This window comes from Chlorocebus sabaeus, chromosome 2 (genome assembly GCF_047675955.1).
Source record: "Chlorocebus sabaeus isolate Y175 chromosome 2, mChlSab1.0.hap1, whole genome shotgun sequence".
In the NCBI taxonomy this organism is placed as follows: domain Eukaryota; kingdom Metazoa; phylum Chordata; class Mammalia; order Primates; family Cercopithecidae; genus Chlorocebus; species Chlorocebus sabaeus.
Window position 1 is genome coordinate 25,974,749 of NC_132905.1, and position 22,097 is coordinate 25,996,845.

General features: G+C 52.2%; 1 protein-coding gene across 1 annotated transcript in view; it reads left to right on the plus strand.

The window, feature by feature from the left end:
- The window catches only part of TGM2 (transglutaminase 2), a 38,063-nt gene extending 27,800 nt beyond the window's left edge, over positions 1-10,263 (plus strand). The window contains exons 10-13 of the mRNA XM_008017801.3: positions 13-285; positions 6,204-6,364; positions 7,467-7,603; positions 8,357-10,263. Coding sequence (XP_008015992.1) covers positions 13-285; positions 6,204-6,364; positions 7,467-7,603; positions 8,357-8,507 — 722 coding nt within the window. The 3' untranslated portion in view covers positions 8,508-10,263. The remainder of the gene's footprint in view (positions 1-12; positions 286-6,203; positions 6,365-7,466; positions 7,604-8,356) is intronic.
- Positions 10,264-22,097: the final 11,834 nt, after the last annotated feature.

A 22,097-nucleotide genomic window follows, 5' to 3' on the forward strand; every position in this document is an offset into this window, starting at 1 on the left:
CAACCCCTACAGGGTCCTCAGAGGAGAGGGAGGCCTTCACAAGGGCCAACCACCTGAACAAACTGGCTGAGAAGGAGGAGACGGGGATGGCCATGCGGATCCGGGTGGGCCAGAGCATGAACATGGGCAGTGACTTTGACGTCTTTGCCCACATCACCAACAACACCGCCGAGGAGTACGTCTGCCGCCTCCTGCTCTGCGCCCGCACCGTCAGCTACAATGGGATCTTGGGGCCCGAGTGTGGCACCAAGCACCTGCTCAACCTCAACCTGGAGCCTTTCTCTGGTAAGGGCCTGTGTTCCTGGAGCATTTGTCGACTGCCAGCTGCCAGCGTGCTAGGTAGTGACCTCACCGCTCAGCACGTGTGATTTCACCCCACAGACACTTACGTGGCACTTACTCTGGGGCAGGCCCTGTCCTAAGCACTTTATACGTATCAACCCACTTAATTCTTACAGCAAGAGTGAGGGGTGGATTCTATCATGGCTCCATTTTCCAGATGAGGAGATGGAGGCACAGAGAGGTTAAGTAATTTTCTTAAGGTCACACAGTTGGGGAGTGAACCTGTCCTCTCAGCAGCTATACTGTTTGGTTTCACCTCAACTTCGTGTGACCCCTGCTGCCCTCTCCCAGTGAATTCCACTGTCTCCAGCCCCTCATGCCTCAGCAGCCTCCCCCCACAGGCCCTTCGAGAACCTCTCCTGTGCCTCTGGTTGCTCTCGGCCTCAGAGAAAAGGCTCTAGCCCAGTGCCTTGGAAAGTGCCCGTTGCGCTTTCCACAGTGATGGAGATGCGCTGAGTCTGCACCGCCTGGCGGCCACCGGCTCCACATGGCTGCTAAGCACTTGAAAGGTGGCTGATGCAACTGCAGAACTTAAGTTGTTTTGTTTGTTTGCTTGCTTGTTTTTTATTTTTTTCGAGATGGAGTCTTGCTCTGTTGCCCAGGCTGAAGTGCAGTGACACAATCTCAGCTCACTGCAATCTCAGCCTCCCAAGTAGCTGGGGTTACAGGTGTGCACCACCATGCCCAGCTAGTTGTTGTATTGTTAGTAGAGATGGGGTTTCACCATGTTGGTCAGGCTAGTCTCAGACTCCTGGCCTCAAGTGATCTACCTGTCTTAGCCTCCCAAAGTGCTGGGATTACAGTCATGAGCCACTGCACCTGGCCAAAACTAAAGTTTTAATTGTGTTGAAAGTTAGATAGCTACATGTGGCCAGAAGCTGCTCTATTGGACAGAGCAGATCAGTAAGCCAAAGGTGGGAGCGTCCAGGCCTCTGCAGGGAGAAGTGCTTTCTTCTGGGACTTGATCATCCCTCTTCAGTGTCCCCAGCACCAGCCTAGTTGCCTTTTTTTTTTTTTTTTTTTTTTGAGACGGAGTCTCGCTCTGTCGCCCAGGCTGGAGTGCAGTGGCCGGATCTCAGCTCACTGCAAGCTCCGCCTCCCAGACTTATGCCATTCTCCTGCCTCAGCCTCCTGAGTAGCTGGGACTACAGGCACCCACCACCTCGCCCGGCTAGTTTTTTGTATTTTTTAGTAGAGACGGGGTTTCACCGCGTTAGCCAGGATGGTCTCGATCTCCTGACCTCGTGATCCACCCGTCTCGGCCTCCCAAAGTGCTGGGATTACAGCGTGAGCCACCGCGCCTGGCCGCCTAGTTGCCTTTTTAGGTAGATCCCCTTCGCTGTGAAATGTCATTAGACCACCCAACCCAGCCCCGAGCCAAGACTTTGTCACCAGGTTTCCCGCACAGAGGCCTGCACAGTGGTTGTCCCCTGGGTCCCTTTCACTGTCTGGCTTTGTCACTGTGCCTGGTTATCTTCCTAAAAATAAGCCTGAGGCCCTCAGAGGAGCCGTGACCACTCAGGTCACTTAGCGAGGCAGTGCGGGGCCAGGAATCAAGCCCAGGGCTCCACTCACAGCCCCCCCTGACCCACAGCCCCATCCCACTTTCTACCGTTCGGAGCCCAGCAGGCGTGAGGAGGGCAGAGGGGTCTCCAGGCTGGGAGAGAACCTGGGAGCTGCCGGGTGACACATTAGCCATCCACCGAGGGGCAGCGGAATCAAGTAGGACATTGTCTTTGGGCAGCGTCTCGCTGAGTCACCGGAGAAAATGGCCACCCCCCTGCACCTTAGCGTCCCCATCAGCCTCCTGGGGGTTATGATCCGACAGTGCAGGACCACTGGGAGTAAGAGAGTGTGCACACAATAGGCACTTGTGCCCGGGATTCAGTGTGGCCACACCTGGAGACGCTGGAGAGCCCCCGGGTGGGGCACGGTTTGTGTTTACAGTTTGTTTCCCCGTCTCTTTTCCCCGGACTCCTGCCTGTCAAACCAGTGATCGTCACTCTCCTCTATGACGGTGCCTGGACCCTTGGCGCCCATGGGCTGGCGTCTGGGGCACAGCTTTCACCCTCCTAAGAAAGCAGGTCTGTGTTGCGGGCGGGGCGTCTGCAGTGTTGACAGTTGCTGCCTCCTGGTTTTTCTATCTTGGGCCCACCGTGGGCACTCCTGGAGCTGCACCCTCTGGCCACACCCACTGTCAGGCCCTGGCAGACTCCTCAGCAGGGGCCAGGCCCTCAGAGGGCAGATCCTCTTGCTATCAGGACCGCCCCCAACACTGAAGCTGTTGAAAGACATTTTCTGAGGTCAGCAAGACCTGGCTTTGAATCTCGGCTCGGCTGCCCTCTGAATGCACCACCTTGGGCGCGGTGAACCTGCTCTGAGTCTTAGGTCATGCTCCCCTGTTACATGGGGCGATGACATGCCTGCCTGATGCGCCCGCAGCCGTGAGGACTGAAGGAGAGGATGTGTGCTCAGGAGGTATCTGGAAAGGGCACAGCAGCGCCAACACATGGTAGGGCCCTCACTCCTCCCTGAGGGCGAGTGCTAAGAGGTGTGGGGAGGCGAGAAGCTCGTGGACCTTTCCTGAACACCTACTGTCCCAGGCAATGGTGTCAGCCCTGGGCTCAGGGGTTCCTGTGTCCCTGACACCTCAGTGGTGTAGAAAGGACCTGGCCCTCGCTGCTCATCGAGGCCCCAAGAGTCCGGGACAGGATCCATCTCTACAGGCGTGTAGGGGTTCAGGACACAAGGACACCCAAGTTCTAGTTCCTGCCACCTGCTGCCTGGCTGTGGGCTCCTGGGTATTCCTCTCCTCCACCCAGGCTACAGGTTCCCCATTCGCACAAAGGGGAAGGTGGGTTCCTCTTTTAAGAGCCCTTCCAGCCCTGTTCTCTCTCTCTCTCTCTCTCTCTCTTTCTCTCTCTGTGTGTGTGTGTGTGTGTGTGTGTGTGTGTGTGTGTATATATACACATTTAGGACGTCCAAGTGCAGTTTTGTTACATGGATATATTGAGCAGTGGTGAAGTCTTGGGCTTAACGTTGGAGACCCAGTCCCATCGTTTCAGTGCACACCCACCAGCTCCTTCTCGTGCTCAGAGCTGCTCCAAGGGGAGAAAGTGTCTCTCCTAGAATGAGTGGCAGGAGGTGAACTCCAGGCCTGGGCCAGGTGCACCAAAATCACTCCCTCCCAGGCCTCTGTGGTGTCAGCCCTCACCTCTAAGACACCATCGGGACACTGAGAGCATTGTTCCGCACTGGCATCAGCCAAGCATGCTGGCTTTCCTCATCCTCCCAGGAATGTGCCCACCATAGAGGGGGTCCCTCCTGCTGGGGACCCACTGGAAGCATAGCCTTCAGGGAGGGGAAGGGGAGGACAGAAGGTCCTGGGCGTTGGCCTCTGGCTGGAAATTGGGGCTGGTCCAAGTGCCCTGTTGGAACCTCCAACGCCAAGCTCAAACTGAGATGGGTTCCCTCTAAGCCCCCATACTGCGGTTGAGTTGCTTGTTATTCTTTGAAGATAAGATCTGGGGAATTTCCGTGTGCTGGTGGACAGGAAGCCAGGCCCTGGACAGCTGAAAGGAATCTAGTTGCCCACACCCCGCCTCCTTTCTCTGCTGCTTCTCTCTCTTCTCCTTCCTGCCTCCACCCTTTCATGTTCTGTCCTCCCTCATCCCTTCAGGTGGGTCACCGGAATGCAGACAATGCGGCCTCGGTGACTGTCCCCAGAGTAACCTTCTAGAACAGGGCAAATTGTCTAAAGAATGATTGAGACTGACCACACAGGTTTCCTCTTCCCAGTCAGCATCTGGCCCAAGACCAAGGCCATGGCCACTGGCTTGTGGACGGAGACTTTCAAAGGTCCAGCCCTGCCCTGGCCTCCATCTCTTAGAATAGTCGACAGTTGGGCCACATCCTCCAAGCTCCCGGAGGATAATGTTGTCCTTCTTTCCTGTGGAGCAAGCTAGAATTTCCACTCCGCACCACCAGGTCTTGACCTAGTAATTTTCACTCTCTTTTGTCCTTTTTGGCACAAAAGTTTTGGTTTTCTTCCCCAGATCACGTCATCTGATGAGAGGTTGGAGCAGATCCACCCAGGAAATGAAAGGCCAAAGGGGTGGGTAAGCCAGGGCAGCATTTTCCAAAGAGGGGGACGTGGACCACCAGTGTTCACGGTCAAAGCCTGAACCTGGAATCCCACAGTGGGAAAGTGACTGTCTCCTCCGGTCTCAATCCGTCCTTCAGGTGACCTCCTGGGGAAAGTCTCCGAGGGTGCTAATTTGCCTCTGGCCTCCCAAGTCTTGTCAATCTCCCTCTTTAGCAGTAGACTCAGGCCTGAAACTCAGAGTCCATAGCACATCGCTGTATCGGTCCAGAAGTGAATATGCGTGACTTTGTATTTTCTCTCTCTCTCTTTTTTTTTTACCCCTTGAGAGAGGGTCTTACTCTGTTGCCCAGGCTGGAGTGCAGTGATGCAATCGCGACCCAATGCAGCCTCGACCTCCCAGGCCCAAGCCATCCTCCCACCTCAGCCTCCCAAGTAGCTGGAACTGCAGGCTTACCCCACCATGCCTGGCTAATTTTTGTACTTTTTGTAGAGACGGGGTCTCACTATGTTGCCCAGGCTGGTCTCAAACTCCTGGGCTCAAGCAATCCTCCTGCCTCAGCCTCCCAAAGTGCTTGGATTACAGGCACGAGCCACTACACCCAACTACTTGTATTTATTTACTGCTCCTCCCTGCCTCCTACAAACAGACCCCAGTCTGTTTCCTTAAAAGCTAAGGTACATGAATCCTTAAAATGCTACACTACTAAGGCCCTCCAGCCTCAGTGTTCTTTTCAGAAACATGGGGCTAAGAACCACACTTCAGTGGGTGGATTTGTTCCTGCCAGCTTCTTTCTCATCCCCACACCACTGTGCAGCTTTTGCTCTGTGATGACCTTTGGTCTGACCTCTGCCCAGCAGATGATAAGATCTAGGGAACAGAGATGAAACAGAGGGGAAACAGAGAGGGGAGGTCATCTCCCTGGGCTCACACAGCCAGTGAGGGGCCAGACCGGGCCAGAGGCAAGTCTCCCAGTCTGAGCAGTTACTGGCAGAGGTGATTCTTCATCTGTGCAATGGGTACAGCATCACGAGCCTCATGGAGGGAAATGACCTTATGTCCATGAGAGGCATTCTTCAGTGAGTGTGGACCATGTTGTTGGACTCTAAGATCTGGATTATTTGTCCAGATGCCTGCACAGTACATATCAGCTGTGTGACCTAGGACAATGTTATTTCACCTGCCGGAGCCTCAGTTTTCTCATCTGTAGGTTGGGTGGTAATACAAGTACAAGCCTCTTAGGGTTGTTATGAAGGTGAAGTAGGAGCCCGCCGTGGGAAGTGCAGTGCCTGATGCAGCAGCAGATGTTGGCTCTGATCCTCCCCAGGATGAAAGGCCCCGCGGCTCACACACCTTGAGTCCCGAGTGCACCAGGCTCTTCCGGGACACTCGCTCAGCTAATCCTCCCACAGCCTTAGGAGTGCCTGTGCCATGCAGATCCAAACGTCAAGGACCTAGGAGGTGGAGTGGCTCACGTGGGGTCACCCATTAGAGGAGGCAAAGGCAGGATTAGAACCCAGGCCCATGGGAGTCCAAGTGTGTCCTCTACCCGCTGTTCTGTGTCCACTCTCCAGCTCCTCCCTGGGAACCCTGGGACCCTGGAGCCACAGTGGGGAGTTCTGGGATCCGCCCAGCCATTCCCCTGCTGTGTGATCCCAAGTACATTCCTTCCCCTCTCTGTGCCTCTTGGAGTTGCAAGAGGAGAGTTGGGAGGGGTGGTTCTGCATCATGAGCACCCTCCTTTCTCCCCTTCTGCAGAGAAGAGCATTCCTCTTTGCATCCTCTATGAGAAGTACCGTGACTGCCTCACAGAGTCCAACCTCATCAAGGTGCGGGCCCTGCTCGTGGAGCCAGTTATCAACAGCTACCTGCTGGCTGAGAGGGACCTCTACCTGGAGAATCCAGAAATCAAGATCCGGGTAAGGGCAGTCTGGGCAAGGGGCAGGGTCCCAGGGCAGCTCAGCGCTGGGGAGAGGGCAGATCCCTACCCCCACCCCAGACACCTGCATCCCTGTGAGCTCCAGACCTTTGGTGCCTTAGCGATCCTCAAATCCTAGCCTCATCGAAGAAAAGCATCATGAAGCCTAGCGAACTGGGGACTCGTAGACTCCAGGAAAGAATCTGAAAATCCCAGAGAGATAGGGTCATGGAGTTTGGGGATCTTAGAGTCACGAATCCTTAAAATGCTATGCTACTGAGACTGGAAACCCCACGCACTGGGCACTGGTGAGGCAGGGCGGGCTGGGGGAGTGAAGGGCACAGACTAGAGTCTCGCTGTCTGAGTTTCTACCAGGGCAGCCCTGGGCATGTGACTTTGCCCTTCTGTGCCTCAGTTTATTCATCTGTTATATGGGGTTAATAATAGCCCTGAGGGGTGTTGTAAGAATTAAAAGCATATCCACAGGAAACACACAGAGCCATCCTCAGCACAGGATAAGGGCTCACTGAAAGCTCACTATCCTTATCATCGCCATCATCATCATTATAGCCCTTCACTTAGAGCGCCACAGCCCAGAACCCCTAAGGGTAACAATTACACTTAAATGGTAAACAGCAGAGGGAGAGGCGGTGAGCAATGTGCTAGACATTCTGCTGGAAGCTTGCGCATATTAGCTCAGTTAATGCTCACAAGAACCCTCCGTCAGGCATTTCTCTCCCATGAAGAATTCAAGATGTGCAGAGTGGAGAGAAACTTCCCCAGGTCACATGAAGAAGGGGCAGAGATCAGCCTGGCTCAAAAGCCTGTGATCTTTCCCCTCCAGAGCCTGGGACAAGGGAGGCACTTTGGGCACCCCCTGGGTCACGTGGAGCCTCACTGCAGCTCCATGCAGGAGCACCTGGGCAGGTAGCACGGTCAGTGTTTTCCCAATGAAGAAACTGAGGCACAGAGGTGGAGGGGGGTGATCGTGGCAGACCAGGGTACAGCTTTGTTCAGCAAATATTGGGCCAGATTACAGTGAATATAGACGGCCCAGCTTGGATCCCACCTGCCCCTGACATCTGCCCCGTGCCCTCTTCCAGATCCTTGGGGAGCCCAAACAGAAACGCAAGCTGGTGGCCGAAGTGTCCCTGCAGAACCCGCTCCCTGTGGCCCTGGAAGGCTGCACCTTCACTGTGGAGGGGGCCGGGCTAACCGAGGAGCAGAAGACAGTGGAGATGTAAGTGCTGGCTGCTCTAGCTTTGGGGCCTGGGGGAAGCGGGCAGATGCCAGTGGGGGTAGAGACTGTCCTTAGGCACCAAGCCCTGGCAGAAACCCCCTCCTCTCATCTCCCACACACACCGGTACCCACTCCCAGACACCCTGGGGCTAGAGTTCCCACCGTCACATCCTCTCTCAATGCTGACACCACCCACGCACAGATCTGCCACAGACCTCCACAGTGACGTCATCCATCAGTAAGCGCTCACCTGCAGACACATGCACCCTCACGTAGACAGGTGTCTGCCCTCCGAATGTCCACACACGTGCATGCACACACACATGCATGCATGGGCGTCTCCTCATAGATACGTAGCTACACACACACATATGAGCACATACTTCTTATTTTTTACTTTTTTACTGTAATGTAACCTATACACAGTAAAAAGCACAGATCACCTATGTACAGCTCAATACCTTTTCACACACATGACTACCTGAGCATATACCCACTTGTGCTCCCAAATGCACCATCCGCTTTTATGCACACGGACACACGTGTGCACACGCACTGTTCACTCTAGGAGGGCACACTGTCCAGGCCCCGCAGAGGGCCGAGAAGGAGGCCCACCAATGATTGTCGGCATTAGCTCGAATTCGTGGAGACGCGGTGCTGATCCTTGGAAGTCACGTGACTTCCTGGCTGGACCGCAGTACGGGGGAGCCAGGCCTTGGGCCCCTTTCCTTACCGTCCCCTCTCTCGCTGCAGCCCAGACCCCGTGGAGGCAGGGGAGGAAGTTAAGGTGAGAATGGACCTGCTGCCGCTCCACATGGGCCTCCACAAGCTGGTGGTGAACTTCGAGAGCGACAAGCTGAAGGCTGTGAAGGGCTTCCGGAATGTCATCATTGGCCCCGCCTAAGGGTCCCCTGCTCCCAGCCTGCTGAGGGCCCCCACCTTGATCCCAATCCTTATCCCAAGCTAGTGAGCAAAATATGCCCCTTCTTGGGCCCCAGACCCCAGGGCAGGGTGGGCAGCTTAGGGGGGCTCATGGAAATGGAATGTGCCCCTGGCCCATCTCAGCCCCCTGAGCTTGTGGGTCCCCACTCACCCCCTTAGCTGTAAGGAATGCTCTGTGCCAGCAACAGTGGGAGCCCTGACCTTGGCTGACTGGGGCTGGGGTGAGAGAGGAAAGTCCTACATTCTCTCTCCTGCCCACGTGCCCTTTGGAAAGCCATTGACCACCCGCCATATTGTTTGATCTACTCCATAGCCCCTTGGAGCATGCAAAAAAGGGACAGCATGCCCCTTGGCTGGATCAGGGAATCCATCTCCCCTAGACTGCATCCTGCACCTCTTCCCCTGACTGCACCCAGCTCCAGGGGCCCTTGGGACAGCCAGAGCTGGGTGGGGACAGTGATAGGCCCAAGGTCCCCTCCACATCCCAGCAGCCCAAGCTTAATAGCCCTTCCCCTCAACCTCACCATTGTGAAGCACCCACTATGTGCTGGGTGCCTCCCACACTTGCTGGGGCTCATGGGGCCACCAACCCATTTAATCACCATGGGAAACTGTTATGGGTGCTGCTTCCAGGATGAGGAGACTGAGGCTTAGAGAAAGAGGCGGCCCCCTCCGCACCAGTGGCCTCGTGATTATTAGCCAGGCTGGGTAATGTGAAGGCCCAAGAACAGAGTCTGGGTCTCTGACTGTGAGTCCACTGCTCCACTTATGACCCCAGCCTGACCTGAGACTGTCAGAGAGGCTGTCTGGGACCTGATCAAAAAAAGATTCAGCTGAGACAAGGAGGTAGGGAGGGGACTGGGGGACTGGGAGTCAGGGCCCTGGCTGGGTTCAGGTCCCACGTCTGACCAGGTGCTGCCTTCCCCTCTCTGGGCCTCGGTTTCCTTATTGGTCAGAGGAGTGATTGAACCAGCTCATCTCCAAGGGTCCTCTCCGCTCCATCTTTGCAATGCTTTTATATGGCCCAGCCTTGTGAATAACCACAAGGTCCACTCCTTGCTCCACAAAGCCTTAAGCCATAGGCCCAGGATATTTCTGAGAGTGAAACCATGACTGTGACCACCTTCTGTCCCCAGCCCTGTCCTGGTCCCCTCTTGTGCCCAGATACCACCCTTCAGACCCCAGTTCTAGGGGAGAAGAGCCCTGGACACCCCTGCCCTACCCAGGAGCCTGCCCACTGCAATGCCTAGACTTCCCAACAATCTTAGCTGCCAGTGCTGGTCACTAACCAACAAGGTTGGTACCCCAGATACCCCTTCTTTGCAGGGCTAAGGCCCCCAAACACAGCCCCTGCCCCTGAGGAAGCTTGGGGAGCCTATGAGTTGTCAGCTCTGATTTTATCTCCTGCTCTTTCTACATGACTGGGCCTCCCTCGGGCTGGAGGAAGGGGGAATTCTCTACTGAAGGAGATCACAGCCTCCAGGGCCCCCCCAAATCCCAGAGAAGGACTTGGAGAGAATCATGCTGTTGCATTTAGAACTTTCTGCTTTGCACAGGAAAGAGTCGCACAATTAATCAACATGTATATTTTCCCTATACATAGAGCTCTATTTCTCTACGGTTTTATAAAAGCCTTGGGTTCCAAGCAGGCAGTAGATGTGCTTCTGAACCGCAAGGAGCAAACACTGAAATAAAATAGTTTATTTTTCACACTCAAACTAGGTCTGGTCTGGTCCTTTATGAGTTTGGAGGGAGAAGGGTGGGCGAGCTCCCTTACACCTGGACCCCCACTTCCTGCCTAGGAGTCTTTCCTGAGCCTCAGCCCTGTCCCTGGGTTTAAGTTTTACTGGCATTCAAGGTCCTACACAGTCTGGCTCCATCTCCGGCCCCTTCCACCAACAATCTGTTTGGGGGCCATAATTAACTTCCTGTATCCCCAGAACACCCCGCAGTTGTCTACCTCTTGGCTTTTGTGTGTGTAGTTCCCTGAGCCTGTAGTGCCCCTCCTCTCCTTTCCCTGTTTGGCAAACTCCTACTCATCCTATAATGCTTAACACCAAAGTCACCTCTTCTATGAAGCCTTCCTTGATTTCTTTTCAGGTCCCCAGAGTCCTGGAATATGGACCAATTCAAACATTTATCACTGTAAATTTTACTTCCACGTTGGCCTATCTGTCCCCTTCTCCATCCTATCTGAAGCCCTCGAGGCAGGGACCACATATCTCTTAAATAGACACTAATAAATGCTGAATTGGTAAATCAATGTTTTCCAACTCAGCTCCCACAAAACCTGTGCTGTCTGATAGAAATAAAACATGAGCCACAAATGCAAGCCACATATGTAATTTAGAATTTTCTAGTGACCACTAGACCAAAAGTGACCAAAAGACTAGACTCTTTTTACTTTGAAAAGAGTAAAAAGCCATAGGTGGAATTAGCTTTAATAATGTATTTTATTTAATCCAATATATCCAAAACATTATTTCAACATTTAATCAGTATAAGAATCAGTAAGGTATTTGACATTCTTATTTTTGTATTCAATCTTTGAAACATGTGTATTTCACAGTGACAGCCCATCTCAATTCGAACTAGCTGCATTTCAAGTGCTCAGTAGCCAGTCTGGCTAGTGCTGGATGAAGCAGGTCTAGACTGCGATTCCATGGGTGTGCGGACCTGGTCATTCATTTCATTCCCCACCATCGAAGCACTTAAGCACTCATGAGTGTCTGTTGAATGAATAGATGATGCGGACAGTCCCCACCCTTGGAAAGTCATGTAGAAAGACATGACATGCACATTAAAAATAAATCAAAATAAAAACATGACATCACGTGTCCTGGGTGCCGAATCCTTCTGTTCCTTGGACGCTACAACCTGGTGCTGGCTGGGTGGCTTGAGAATTGCATCAGTGAGTCACCGGCTGGAAAACAGAAACCGCACTACTATTTCAGGCAGAGAGGGAGTTCATAGAGGAAGTTCATTCCAGAAGTATCCAAAGGGGCGGAGGAGCAGATGGGAGAAGGAGTGTGACCTAGAAATTGGGAAGCAGCTGCAAAGCCCACGAGCTGGCGCCCACAGCCCTAGAACCAATATAGCTGCTGGGAAACACAGAGCCTGCGGAAGCCACCTGAGGCTGCAGCCAGAGGCAGGCTGGCATCTCCCCTCCTCAGGCCTCTTTCCCACTGGTAGGTCCTAACCTGAAACTGGCTGGCAAGCAGCTCTGGGAAATGTCATTTTTCAGCTTCCAGACCCCTGAAATACAGAAAGGGTAAGCAAGGATGGAGTAGTTGGGACCTATTGCCATTCCCTGTGCTAAAAACACTTTTACTATCCTCTCTACCTAATGAACTCTTACTCAGCCTGCAAAAACCTGCTCCAAGGAGGCCTCCCCTGTGAAGCCTTCCTGGACTGCAGCCAACTGCTTTGACCTCTAGATCTCCCCAGCCCTTTACGATACTGGATACTCAGCAGCCTTAGTTAGGAATAGCTGTTTCTGTGCCTGTCCCCTGTTCTGGAGCACCCCAAGGGCAGGGTCAGGGCACAGCCCCAACAAGGGCTGCCAACTCTGGCTCCCAGGCCTGACAGCCTCCCAGCTATAGAGCAGGGGCAGGGCTGCTCCAGCCAGGGCTGCTGACACTGGGCAGGTGCACAGGCCTCTCTGATCAGCCCCCAAGCCTGCCCCACTCCAGGCAGCCCACTAGCCAGGAACCCAGGAAGGCGAAGGATACTGACTCTTTGGAGTGTTATGTCCATTTTAAAGACAGAGAAAATGAGCCTGAGGCCTTGCCCCTCAAACCCCATATGAGGGCTGAGTCTGGGCCCCACAAGGACAGTGCTGAGCACTGCTCTTTGGCAGGTCAGGGCTGCCGATCCCCACCCAAGCTCTGCTCATAGCTTGGTGCCAGGGGCCTGGACTCCGCATCAGAGCTGGCTCTGCCACAGATTCACAGTGTGGCTTCAGGCAGGTTGTCACCCTCTCTGTGCCTCCACTTCCTTATCTATCAAATGGGGCTGACACGGTGTCTACTTCCGTGACTAATACGCAGGTTCAATACAATAGTGCACATCAGGTGCCTAGCTGTCTCTCGGCACATCATCCTCCTAACAGCCAACAGTGACTGCAGGTCAGAAAGCCTTACATGCATCGAGTTATTTACTGCCTTCATTTTATAGATTAAAAAACTGAGGCATAGAGAGGTTAAGAAATGTGCCCAAAGTCATACACGTGGTAAGTTTCAGAGCTGGGACTTGATCCCAGGCAGCTTCCCTTCCCAAGGCAGGGCCTAGCCTGGAGAAGGCCCAACCTCTACCAACACCCTCCCCTCCTACCATGTTCCAGGGCTCTCAGGGGAGGGGACCCATGCAAGCTCTGACAGCCCTCAGCCCTCGTGGAGAGGGGTTCTGATTGGGTCCACCGTCCCTCCCCTAAAGACTTTCTTCTCTCCAGCTGCTTTTGTTTACCTAGGATGCCCGCCAGCTCACCCCTTGGCCTCAAGCCAAGCTCAGAACAACAGAATGTTGATGGAGTTGGGGAAAGAGGGGCAGAGGCTGGGAGGCCAAGCCAGGGCCTCCTAGAAGCACGTTTACTTGGGGCTGGCACTGGGTCAGAACATACACTCCCCCAGCCTCCCCAGCTCCCTCCCCAACAGGCCTGGGCAGAGGCACAGAGACACATCTGGGAGTCCGAGAAGACCTGTGTTCCATTTCAAAGGGGAAAGGCCAAACGGAACCATCAAAAGCAAAAGTGATGAAAAAATGATGGTGTATCCAGCCTTGAGAATGCAGGCTCTGCGATGAGGACGCAGGCTCTGCGAAGAGAACGCAGGCTCAGTGATGAGAACGCAGGCTCTGCAATGAGGGCGCAGGCTCTGTGATAACATAGACTCTATGATGAGAACGCAGGCTCTGCGATGAGGACGCAGGCTCTGTGATGAGGACGCAGGCTCTGTGATAACATAGACTCTATGATGAGAACGCAGGCTCTGCGATGAGGACGCAGGCTCTGTGATGAGGACGCAGGCTCTGTGATAACATAGACTCTATGATGAGAACGCAGGCTCTGCGATGAGGACGCAGGCTCTGTGATGAGGACGCAGGCTCTGTGATAACATAGACTCTATGATGAGAACGCAGGCTCTGCGATGAGGACGCAGGCTCTGTGATGAGGACGCAGGCTCTGTGATAACATAGACTCTATGATGAGAACGCAGGCTCTGCGATGAGGACGCAGGCTCTGTGATGAGGACGCAGGCTCTGTGATAACATAGACTCTATGATGAGAACGCACGCTCTGCGATGAGGACGCAGGCTCTGTGATGAGGACGCAGGCTCTGTGATAACATAGACTCTATGATGAGAACGCACGCTCTGCGATGAGGGCGCAGGCTCTGTGATGAGGACGCAGGCTCTGTGATAACATAGACTCTATGATGAGAACGCACGCTCTGCGATGAGGGCGCAGGCTCTGTGATGAGGACGCAGGCTCTGTGATAACATAGACTCTATGATGAGAACGCACGCTCTGCGATGAGGGCGCAGGCTCTGTGATGAGGACGCAGGCTCTGTGATAACATAGACTCTATGATGAGAACGCACGCTCTGCGATGAGGGCGCAGGCTCTGTGATGAGGACGCAGGCTCTGTGATAACATAGACTCTATGATGAGAACGCACGCTCTGCGATGAGGGCGCAGGCTCTGTGATGAGGACGCAGGCTCTGTGATAACATAGACTCTATGATGAGAACGCACGCTCTGCGATGAGGGCGCAGGCTCTGTGATGAGGACGCAGGCTCTGTGATAACATAGACTCTATGATGAGAACGCACGCTCTGCGATGAGGGCGCAGGCTCTGTGATGAGGACGCAGGCTCTGTGATAACATAGACTCTATGATGAGAACGCAGGCTCTGTGATGAGAACGCACGCTCTGCAATGAGGGCGCAGCCTCTGTGATGAGGACGCAGGCTCTGTGATAACACAGGCTCTATGATGAGAACGCAGGCTCTGTGATGAGAATGCAGGCTCTGTGATGAGGACGCAGGCTCTGCGATGAGGACGCAGGCTCTGTGATCTGTGATGAGGACGCAGGCTCTGTGATGAGGATGCAGGCTCTGTGATGAGAATGCAGGCTCTGTGATGAGGATGCAGGCTCTGCGATGAGGACGCAGGCTCTGTGATCTGTGATGAGAATGCAGGCTCTGTGATGAGGACGCAGGCTCTGCGATGAGGACGCAGGCTCTGTGATCTGTGATGAGGACGCAGGTTCTGCGATGAGGACGCAGGCTCTGTGATCTGTGATGAGGACCCAGGCTCTATGATGAGAACGCAGGCTCCGCGATGAGGGCGCAGGCTCCGCGATGAGGGCGCAGGCTCCGCGATGAGGGCGCAGGCTCCGCGATGAGGACGCAGGCTCTGTGATCTGTGATGAGAACGCAGGCTCTGCGATGAGGACGCAGGCTCTGTGATCTGTGATGAGGACGCAGGCTCTGTGATGAGGACCCAGGCTCTATGATGAGAACACAGGCTCCGCGATGAGGGCGCAGGCTCCGCGATGAGGGCGCAGGCTCTGCGATGACGACGCAGGCTCTATGATGAGAACGCAGGCTCTATGATGACAACCCCACCATGAAGGTCACAGGCAGACACAAAGGACTACACGGTTCCACCCATGTGAAGTTCACCAACAGCTGTGATCATGCTTCCCCTGGTGGGAGACTGGCTGAAGGCAGCCTGAGGGGCTGCAGGGGCCTGTGATGGTTTTTCATTTTCTTCATCTGGGTTCTGGGTAAACAAGCACGTTCAACATGGAAAGATGTGTCCGTCGCATATGCATGATGGCACTCCGTTTGTATGCATGATATACTTCAATGTGAGTTTTTAAAAAAAATACAATACTCAAGGGTTCTAAAAGTTCAAAGGGATGGAAAAAAAGGAATCAGTGTTTTTGAGTCACGCTCTGCACCAGGCACTATGCGGGGACTTCTTGGGGAGCACAGGGCATTTTTGAGGGCAGGCTTGAGGTCAGGTGCCTCAAGTCCTGAGTCCCCTCCATACCTTTTTCTGGGAGATAGGGGTTCCAGTAGGGTACACCTCCTAGGGATATTGTGAGCCTTAAACAAGATGCTTTATATGTGAAAATAAGACTAAGGCCAGGTGCAGTGGTTTACACCTGTAATCTCAGCACTTTGGGAGGCTGAGGTAGGAGGATCACTTGAGTTCAGGAGTTTGAGACCAGCCTGGTAACATGGCGAAACCCCATCTCTACAAAAAATACAAAAAAATTAGCCAGGCGTGGTGACGCATTCCTGTAGTCCCAGCTACTCAGGGGGCTGAGGCTGGAGGATTGCTTGAGCCTGGGAGGTGGAGGTTGTAGTGAGCCAAGATTGCACCACTGCACTCCAGCCTGGGAGACAAAGTGAGACTCTCTCTCTCTCTCTCTCTGAGAGACAGAGAGAGAGAGTTTGTGAGCCCAGAAAAGGGGAGGGGTAGGTGGGAAGTTTGTGAGCTGGGGCTGGGGAGTTAGGCAGGGACCAGAGGTGAGCACCAGGCAGAGGCGACTTCCTGGGAAGCTGATGACATTTAAGCCTCAGGGAGATTCATCTGCAGGGGCCCCCTACCAGGAATCCCAGGAAGCCCGGCAGTGTTCACACAGGGCAGGGACCCAGGTCATTATCAGGAAACATCGGAATGCGCACAATTCTGGGAAACAGGCTCAGAAACGCTTAGAAGAAAGGAATTGAAACTTGAAAGTCTCCAGCAGTTTGTTGTGATTTCTCTTCACATTCTTTATAAATATTTACTTTTGTACTCAATTTATCATTTTCTTTTACTTTTATCTTTTTTTGTACTCAATTTATCATTTTCTTTTTTCTTCTTCTTCTTCTTCTTTTTTTTTTTTTTTGAGACAGAGTCTTGCTCTGTCGCCCAGGCCGGAATGCAATTGCGCGATCTCAGCTCACGGCAACCTCTGCCTCCTGGGTTCAAGCAATTCTCCTGCCTCAGTCTCCTGAGTAGCTGGGATTACAGGCACATGCCACTACACCTGGCTATCTTTTGTACTTTTAGTAGAGACAAGGTTTCACCATGTTGGCCAGGCTGGTCTTGAACTCTTGACCTCAGGTAATCCACCTGCCTCAGCCTCCCAAAGTGCTGGAATTACAGGCGTGAGCCACCATGCCTGGCTTCTTTTTCTTAAAGATGTTCCCTCAAACTTAAAACCATGATATGGTATGATAGCCTCCTCATGAGAATGACTAAAAATGAAAAAGCAAAAAATAGATACGTACATATACGTGTGTGTGTATCTTCCTATTGGGGTGTGTGTGTGTGTCGGGGTGTGTGTGTGTGTGTGTGTGTATATATATATACACTCACACACATCTATATAGCCCCTAATATGGGCCAGGTGCTGATTTAGGCCCTGAGGACAGGCTTGTCCCACAGAGCATTCAGACAGACCACCAGTGTGAAGTGAGAGGTGCCAGGAGGGAAGGACTAGGGTTCAGAATAATGGGGATACACACACACACACACACACACACCCCGTATGTGTGTATACATATCTACACACACAGTATATACGCACACATACACTGTGTGTACTGCACGCATGAACTAGGTCCTATCACACACACACATACTGTGTGTACCCACACACACACATACTGTGTGTACCCACACACACACAAGGTGTCAGTGAAGATGTGGAACGGCAGGACTTTCCTCCACAGCTGGGAGGAGAGAGGAAGCTGGCGCGGCCACTCCAGAACACAATTTGCAGTCCCTGAATCTTCGAAAGCAGAACATTCATCTCTCCTTGTGAGGCAGCAACTCCCTCACGGATGACCCAACAGAAATGAGCCCGCATGTCCCCCAAAAGACACACGCAAGAATATTCATAGCACCCAAATATCCCACAGCTGAAAACAACCCCGAAATGCAGCACTTGCTGAATAGACATAGAAGCTGTGGTATTGTCATTCCAAGGGCCGCTATAGGAATGAGAGGAAACGAAGCACAGCTGTATGCAGCAGCATGGTTGACTCTTGCTAACATGTTCAGTAAAAGATGCCAGACTCTTGCTGGGTGCGGTGGCTCACGCCTGTAACCCCAGCACTTTGGGGAGGCCGAGGCGGGCGGATCAGTTGAGGTCAGGAGTTTGAGGCCAGCCTGGCCAACATGGTGAAACCCCGTCTCTACTAAAATACAAAAATTAGCTGGGTGTGGTGGCGCACAACTCTAGTCCCAGTTACTCGGGAGGCTGAGGCAGGAGAATCACTTGAACCCGGGAGGCGGAGGTTGCAGTGAGCCAAGATCACGCCATTGCACTCCAGCCTGGGCAACAGAGTGAGACTCCATCTCAAAAAAAAAAAAAAAAAAAAAAGCTAGACACCAGGGCATGCAATGGATGATTGCAAACATACAGAGTTCAAAACCAGGCAAAACTCATCTATGATGTCAGAAGTCAGGAGGCTGGTTATGTTTAAGGGGTGGATAACAAGAGAGGGGTACTTAGAGGTTTCTGGGGTGCTGGGAATAATGTTCCAATTCCTTTTTTTTTTTTTTTTTTTTTTTTGAGACACAGTCTCCCTCTGTTGCCCACGCTAGAGTGCAGTGGTGCAATCTTGGCTCACTGCAACCTCCGCTTCTCAGGTTCAAGCGATTCTGCTGCCTCAGCCTCACGAGTAGCTGGGACTACAGGTGTGCACCACCATGCTCGGCTAATTTTTGTATTTTTAGTAGAGACAGGGTTTCACCATGTTGGCCTGGCTAGTCTCAAACTCCTGACCTCAGATGATCCACCCACCTTGGCCTCCCGAAGTGCTGAAGCGTGAGCCACCACGCCTGACCTGATTCTTGGCTTGAATGTCAGTTTATATGAGCACGTTGAGTTTGGGAAAATTCATCAAGCTCTAGACATGATTTGTGCCTTCTCTGTATACATGATCTACTTTAATGAAACTCTCTCCTCTGATGGTATAAAGTTTAGGCCTCTTAAAACCTGACCTGGTGATGGGGGCAGGGAGCGAGACCTCAAGAACAAGAAATAGGGGAGGTGGGGTGGGATTGTTTGGGCAAAGACAGGAAGACTGGAATCACGTAGGGGCGACCAGTGGGGGTTTGGGGTCAGGGGTTAGAGGGAGGTTTGGTTTCTGATTATTCTACACGGAGAGTCAGTCAACTTTTGCCCAGCCAGGCCTAAAGCCAAGATTTGTACACCAGCCCTGCCCAAGCTGAGCACCCTGGCACCACCAGACCCCACTACCCCTGGAAGATAACTCTTTTTTGGCCAACTCCCCCTTCATTCCTTCCCAGGCCTGGCCAACCCTGCTTGTGGAAACTCTGAGAGGCTGCTCCACACCCAGGTCGTGGCAGCCACCCAAACACTCATCACTGCACTGACAATTTTCCCTCTTCAATCATCAGTCTGATTTTTCTTTTTCCGCTTCCCTGTTTCATGAACCCAAGCTTTTGTGAGGCCCTCTTGGAGGCAGACTTCAAGCTTGATGATGTTGCATCTTGTTTCACTGGGGGCCCTGGTGGCCCTGGCGAAGTGGATGGTGCTAACCTATTTTACAGATGAGGAGAGTGAGGGCCAACAAGGTGAAGTGACTTAGGGCCAAGATCACCACCCGACAAGGGATAGAGCTAGATTTTAACAATAACTACAGGCCGGGCACGGTGGCTCACGCCTGTAATCCTAACACTTAGGGAGGCCAAGGTGGGTGGATCACGAGGTCAAGAGCTCGAGACCAGCCTGGCCAGTATGGTGAAACCCTGTCTCTACTAAAAATGCAAAAAATTAGCCAGGCATGGTGGTGCACACCTGTAGTCCCAGCTACTTGAGAGCCTGAGGCAGGAGAATTGCTTGAATCCGGCATACATAGGTTGCAGTAAGCCAAGATCACACCACTAAACTCCAGCGGGCGACAGAGCGAGACTCCATCTCAAAAACAAAAGCAAAAACAAAAAAAACCAATAACTACAGTAACAACTTCACTCCTACATGTCAGCACTAAGCAGCGGTTGGCTCTGTGCTAAGCACTGTGAGTACCTTTGCCCATCCCGTCCTCACGATGACCCAGTAAAGGAAGCTGCAATTATTATCAGTCCTGTTTTTTACAACTGACTTTTGAAGTCTTACAGGCACAGAAAAGTACACAAATTATAACAGCCCAATGAGTTTCCACAAACTGAACCCGCCCATGGGACTCACCCCACATTATAAAACAGAACATAAGATATAATACCAAAAGCATTGGTAATAAAAGAGAAGACTCATAAACTGGACTTCATAAAAATTTAACACTTTTCCATCTCATAGAATGTCATAAAGTGAAAAGACAAGCCATGGGATGGGGGAAATATTTGCAAAGTGTATACCTGAGTCCAGCATCCAGAATATATAAAGAACCCTTACAATTCAACAATAGGAAGGTAAATAGTCTGGGTGCAGTGGCTCATGCCTGTTATCCCAGTGCTTTAGGAGGCTGAGGCAGGAGGATGCCTTGAGTCCAGGAGTTTAAGACCAGGCTGGGCAACATAGCAAGACCCCATTTCTTAAAAAAAAGAAAATGAATTAGCTGGACCTGGTGGCACATAATAGTCCTAGCTACTTTGGAAGCTGAGGGAGGAGGATCCCTTGAGCCCAGGAGTTTGAGGCTGCAGTGAGCTATGATGGCACCACTGCACTCCAGCCTGGGTGACAGAGTAAGACCTTGTCCCCCTTCCCCCCAAAAAATGGGCAAGGGATTTGAATAGGCATTTCTCATAAAAGCTATACAAATGGCTAATAAGCACCTGAAAAGGTGCTCATATTCAACATCATTAGCCACTAAGAGATGAAAATCAAAACCACAAAGAGATGCCACTTCACCCCCAGAAGAATGCTATGATCCATAACACAGATAACAAGTGTGAGCGAGGAGGTGGAAAAATTAAAACCTTCATACACTGCTTCTGGAAACATCAAATGGTGCAGCTGTTTTGGCAAACAGTTCAGCAGTTCTTCAAAGGTTAAACATAGAGTTACCATTTTACCTATCAATCTCATTCCTGGTGGAATTACAGAATAAAAAACATATGCCCACATAAAAGTCGTACACGAATATTCACAGGAGCCAAAAAGTAGAAACAACCCAAGTATCTATCAATGGATGATAGTAACATCCATTCTTTGAATGGAGTGAATAAAGGAGTAAACAAAATACAGTATATTCATGCAATGAAGTATTATTCTGCAATAAAAAGGAATAAAGTACTGATACATGCTACAACATGGATGAAACATGAACACGTTATTGTAAATGAAAAATGCCACTCACAAAAGACCACATATTGTACAATTTCATTTATATGAAATGTTCAGAATAAACAAACAGATAGAAGATAGATTAGTGGTTGCTTATGGCTGTCGTGGTTGGAGGAGCAGGAGGATAAGGAATGATTTAATGAGTAGTTTTAAATTATGGTGATGGTCACACAACTCTTTTTTTTTTTTTTTTTTTTTTTTTTGATTGGAGTCTTGCTCTGTTGCCCAGGCTGGAGTTCGTGGCCGGATCTCAGTTCACTGCAAGCTCCACCTCCCGGGTTTATGCCATTCTCCTGCCTCAGTCTCCCAAGTAGCTAGGACTACAGGTGCCCGCCACCTCGCCCGGCTAGTTTTTTGTATTTTTTTAGTAGAGACGGGCTTTCACCGTGTTAGCCTGGATGGTCTCGATCTCCTGACCTCGTGATCCACCCGTCTCAGCCTCCCAAAGTGCTGGGATTACAGGCTTGCTTGAGCCACTGCGCCCGGCCACACAACTCTTAAATATACTTAAAACCGGGGGGCGGAGCAAGATGGCCGAATAGGAACAGCTCCAGTCTCCAACTCCCAGCGCGAGCGACACAGAAGACTGGCGATTTCTGCATTTTCAACTGAGGTACTGGGTTCATCTCACTGGGGAGTGCCAGACGATCGGTGCTGGTCAGCTGCTGCAGCCCGACCAGCGAGAGCTGAAGCAGGGCGAGGCATTGCCTCACCTGGAAAGCGCAAGGGGGAAGGGAATCCCTTTTCCTAGCTAGGGGAACTGAGACACACAACACCTGGAAAATCGGGTAACTCCCACCCCAATACTGCGCTTTAAGCAGACAGGCACACCAGGAGATCATATCCCACACCTGGCCGGGAGTGTCCCACACCCACGGAGCCTCCCTCATTGCTAGCACAGCAGTCTGTGATCTACTGGCAAGGCAGCAGCGAGGCTGGGGGAGGGGCGCCCGCCATTGCTGAGGCTTAAGTAGGTAAACAAAGCTGCTGGGAAGCTCGAACTGGGTGGAGCTCACAGCAGCTCAAGGAAACCTGCCTGTCTCTGTAGACTCCACCTCTGGGGACAGGGCACAGTAAATAATAACAAACGCAGCAGCTCTGCAGACGCAAACGACTCTGTCTGACAGCTTTGAAGAGAGCAGTGGATCTCCCAACACGGAGGTTGAGATCTGAGAAGGGACAGACTCCCTGCTCAAGTGGGTCCCTGACCCCTGAGTAGCCTAACTGGGAGACATCCCC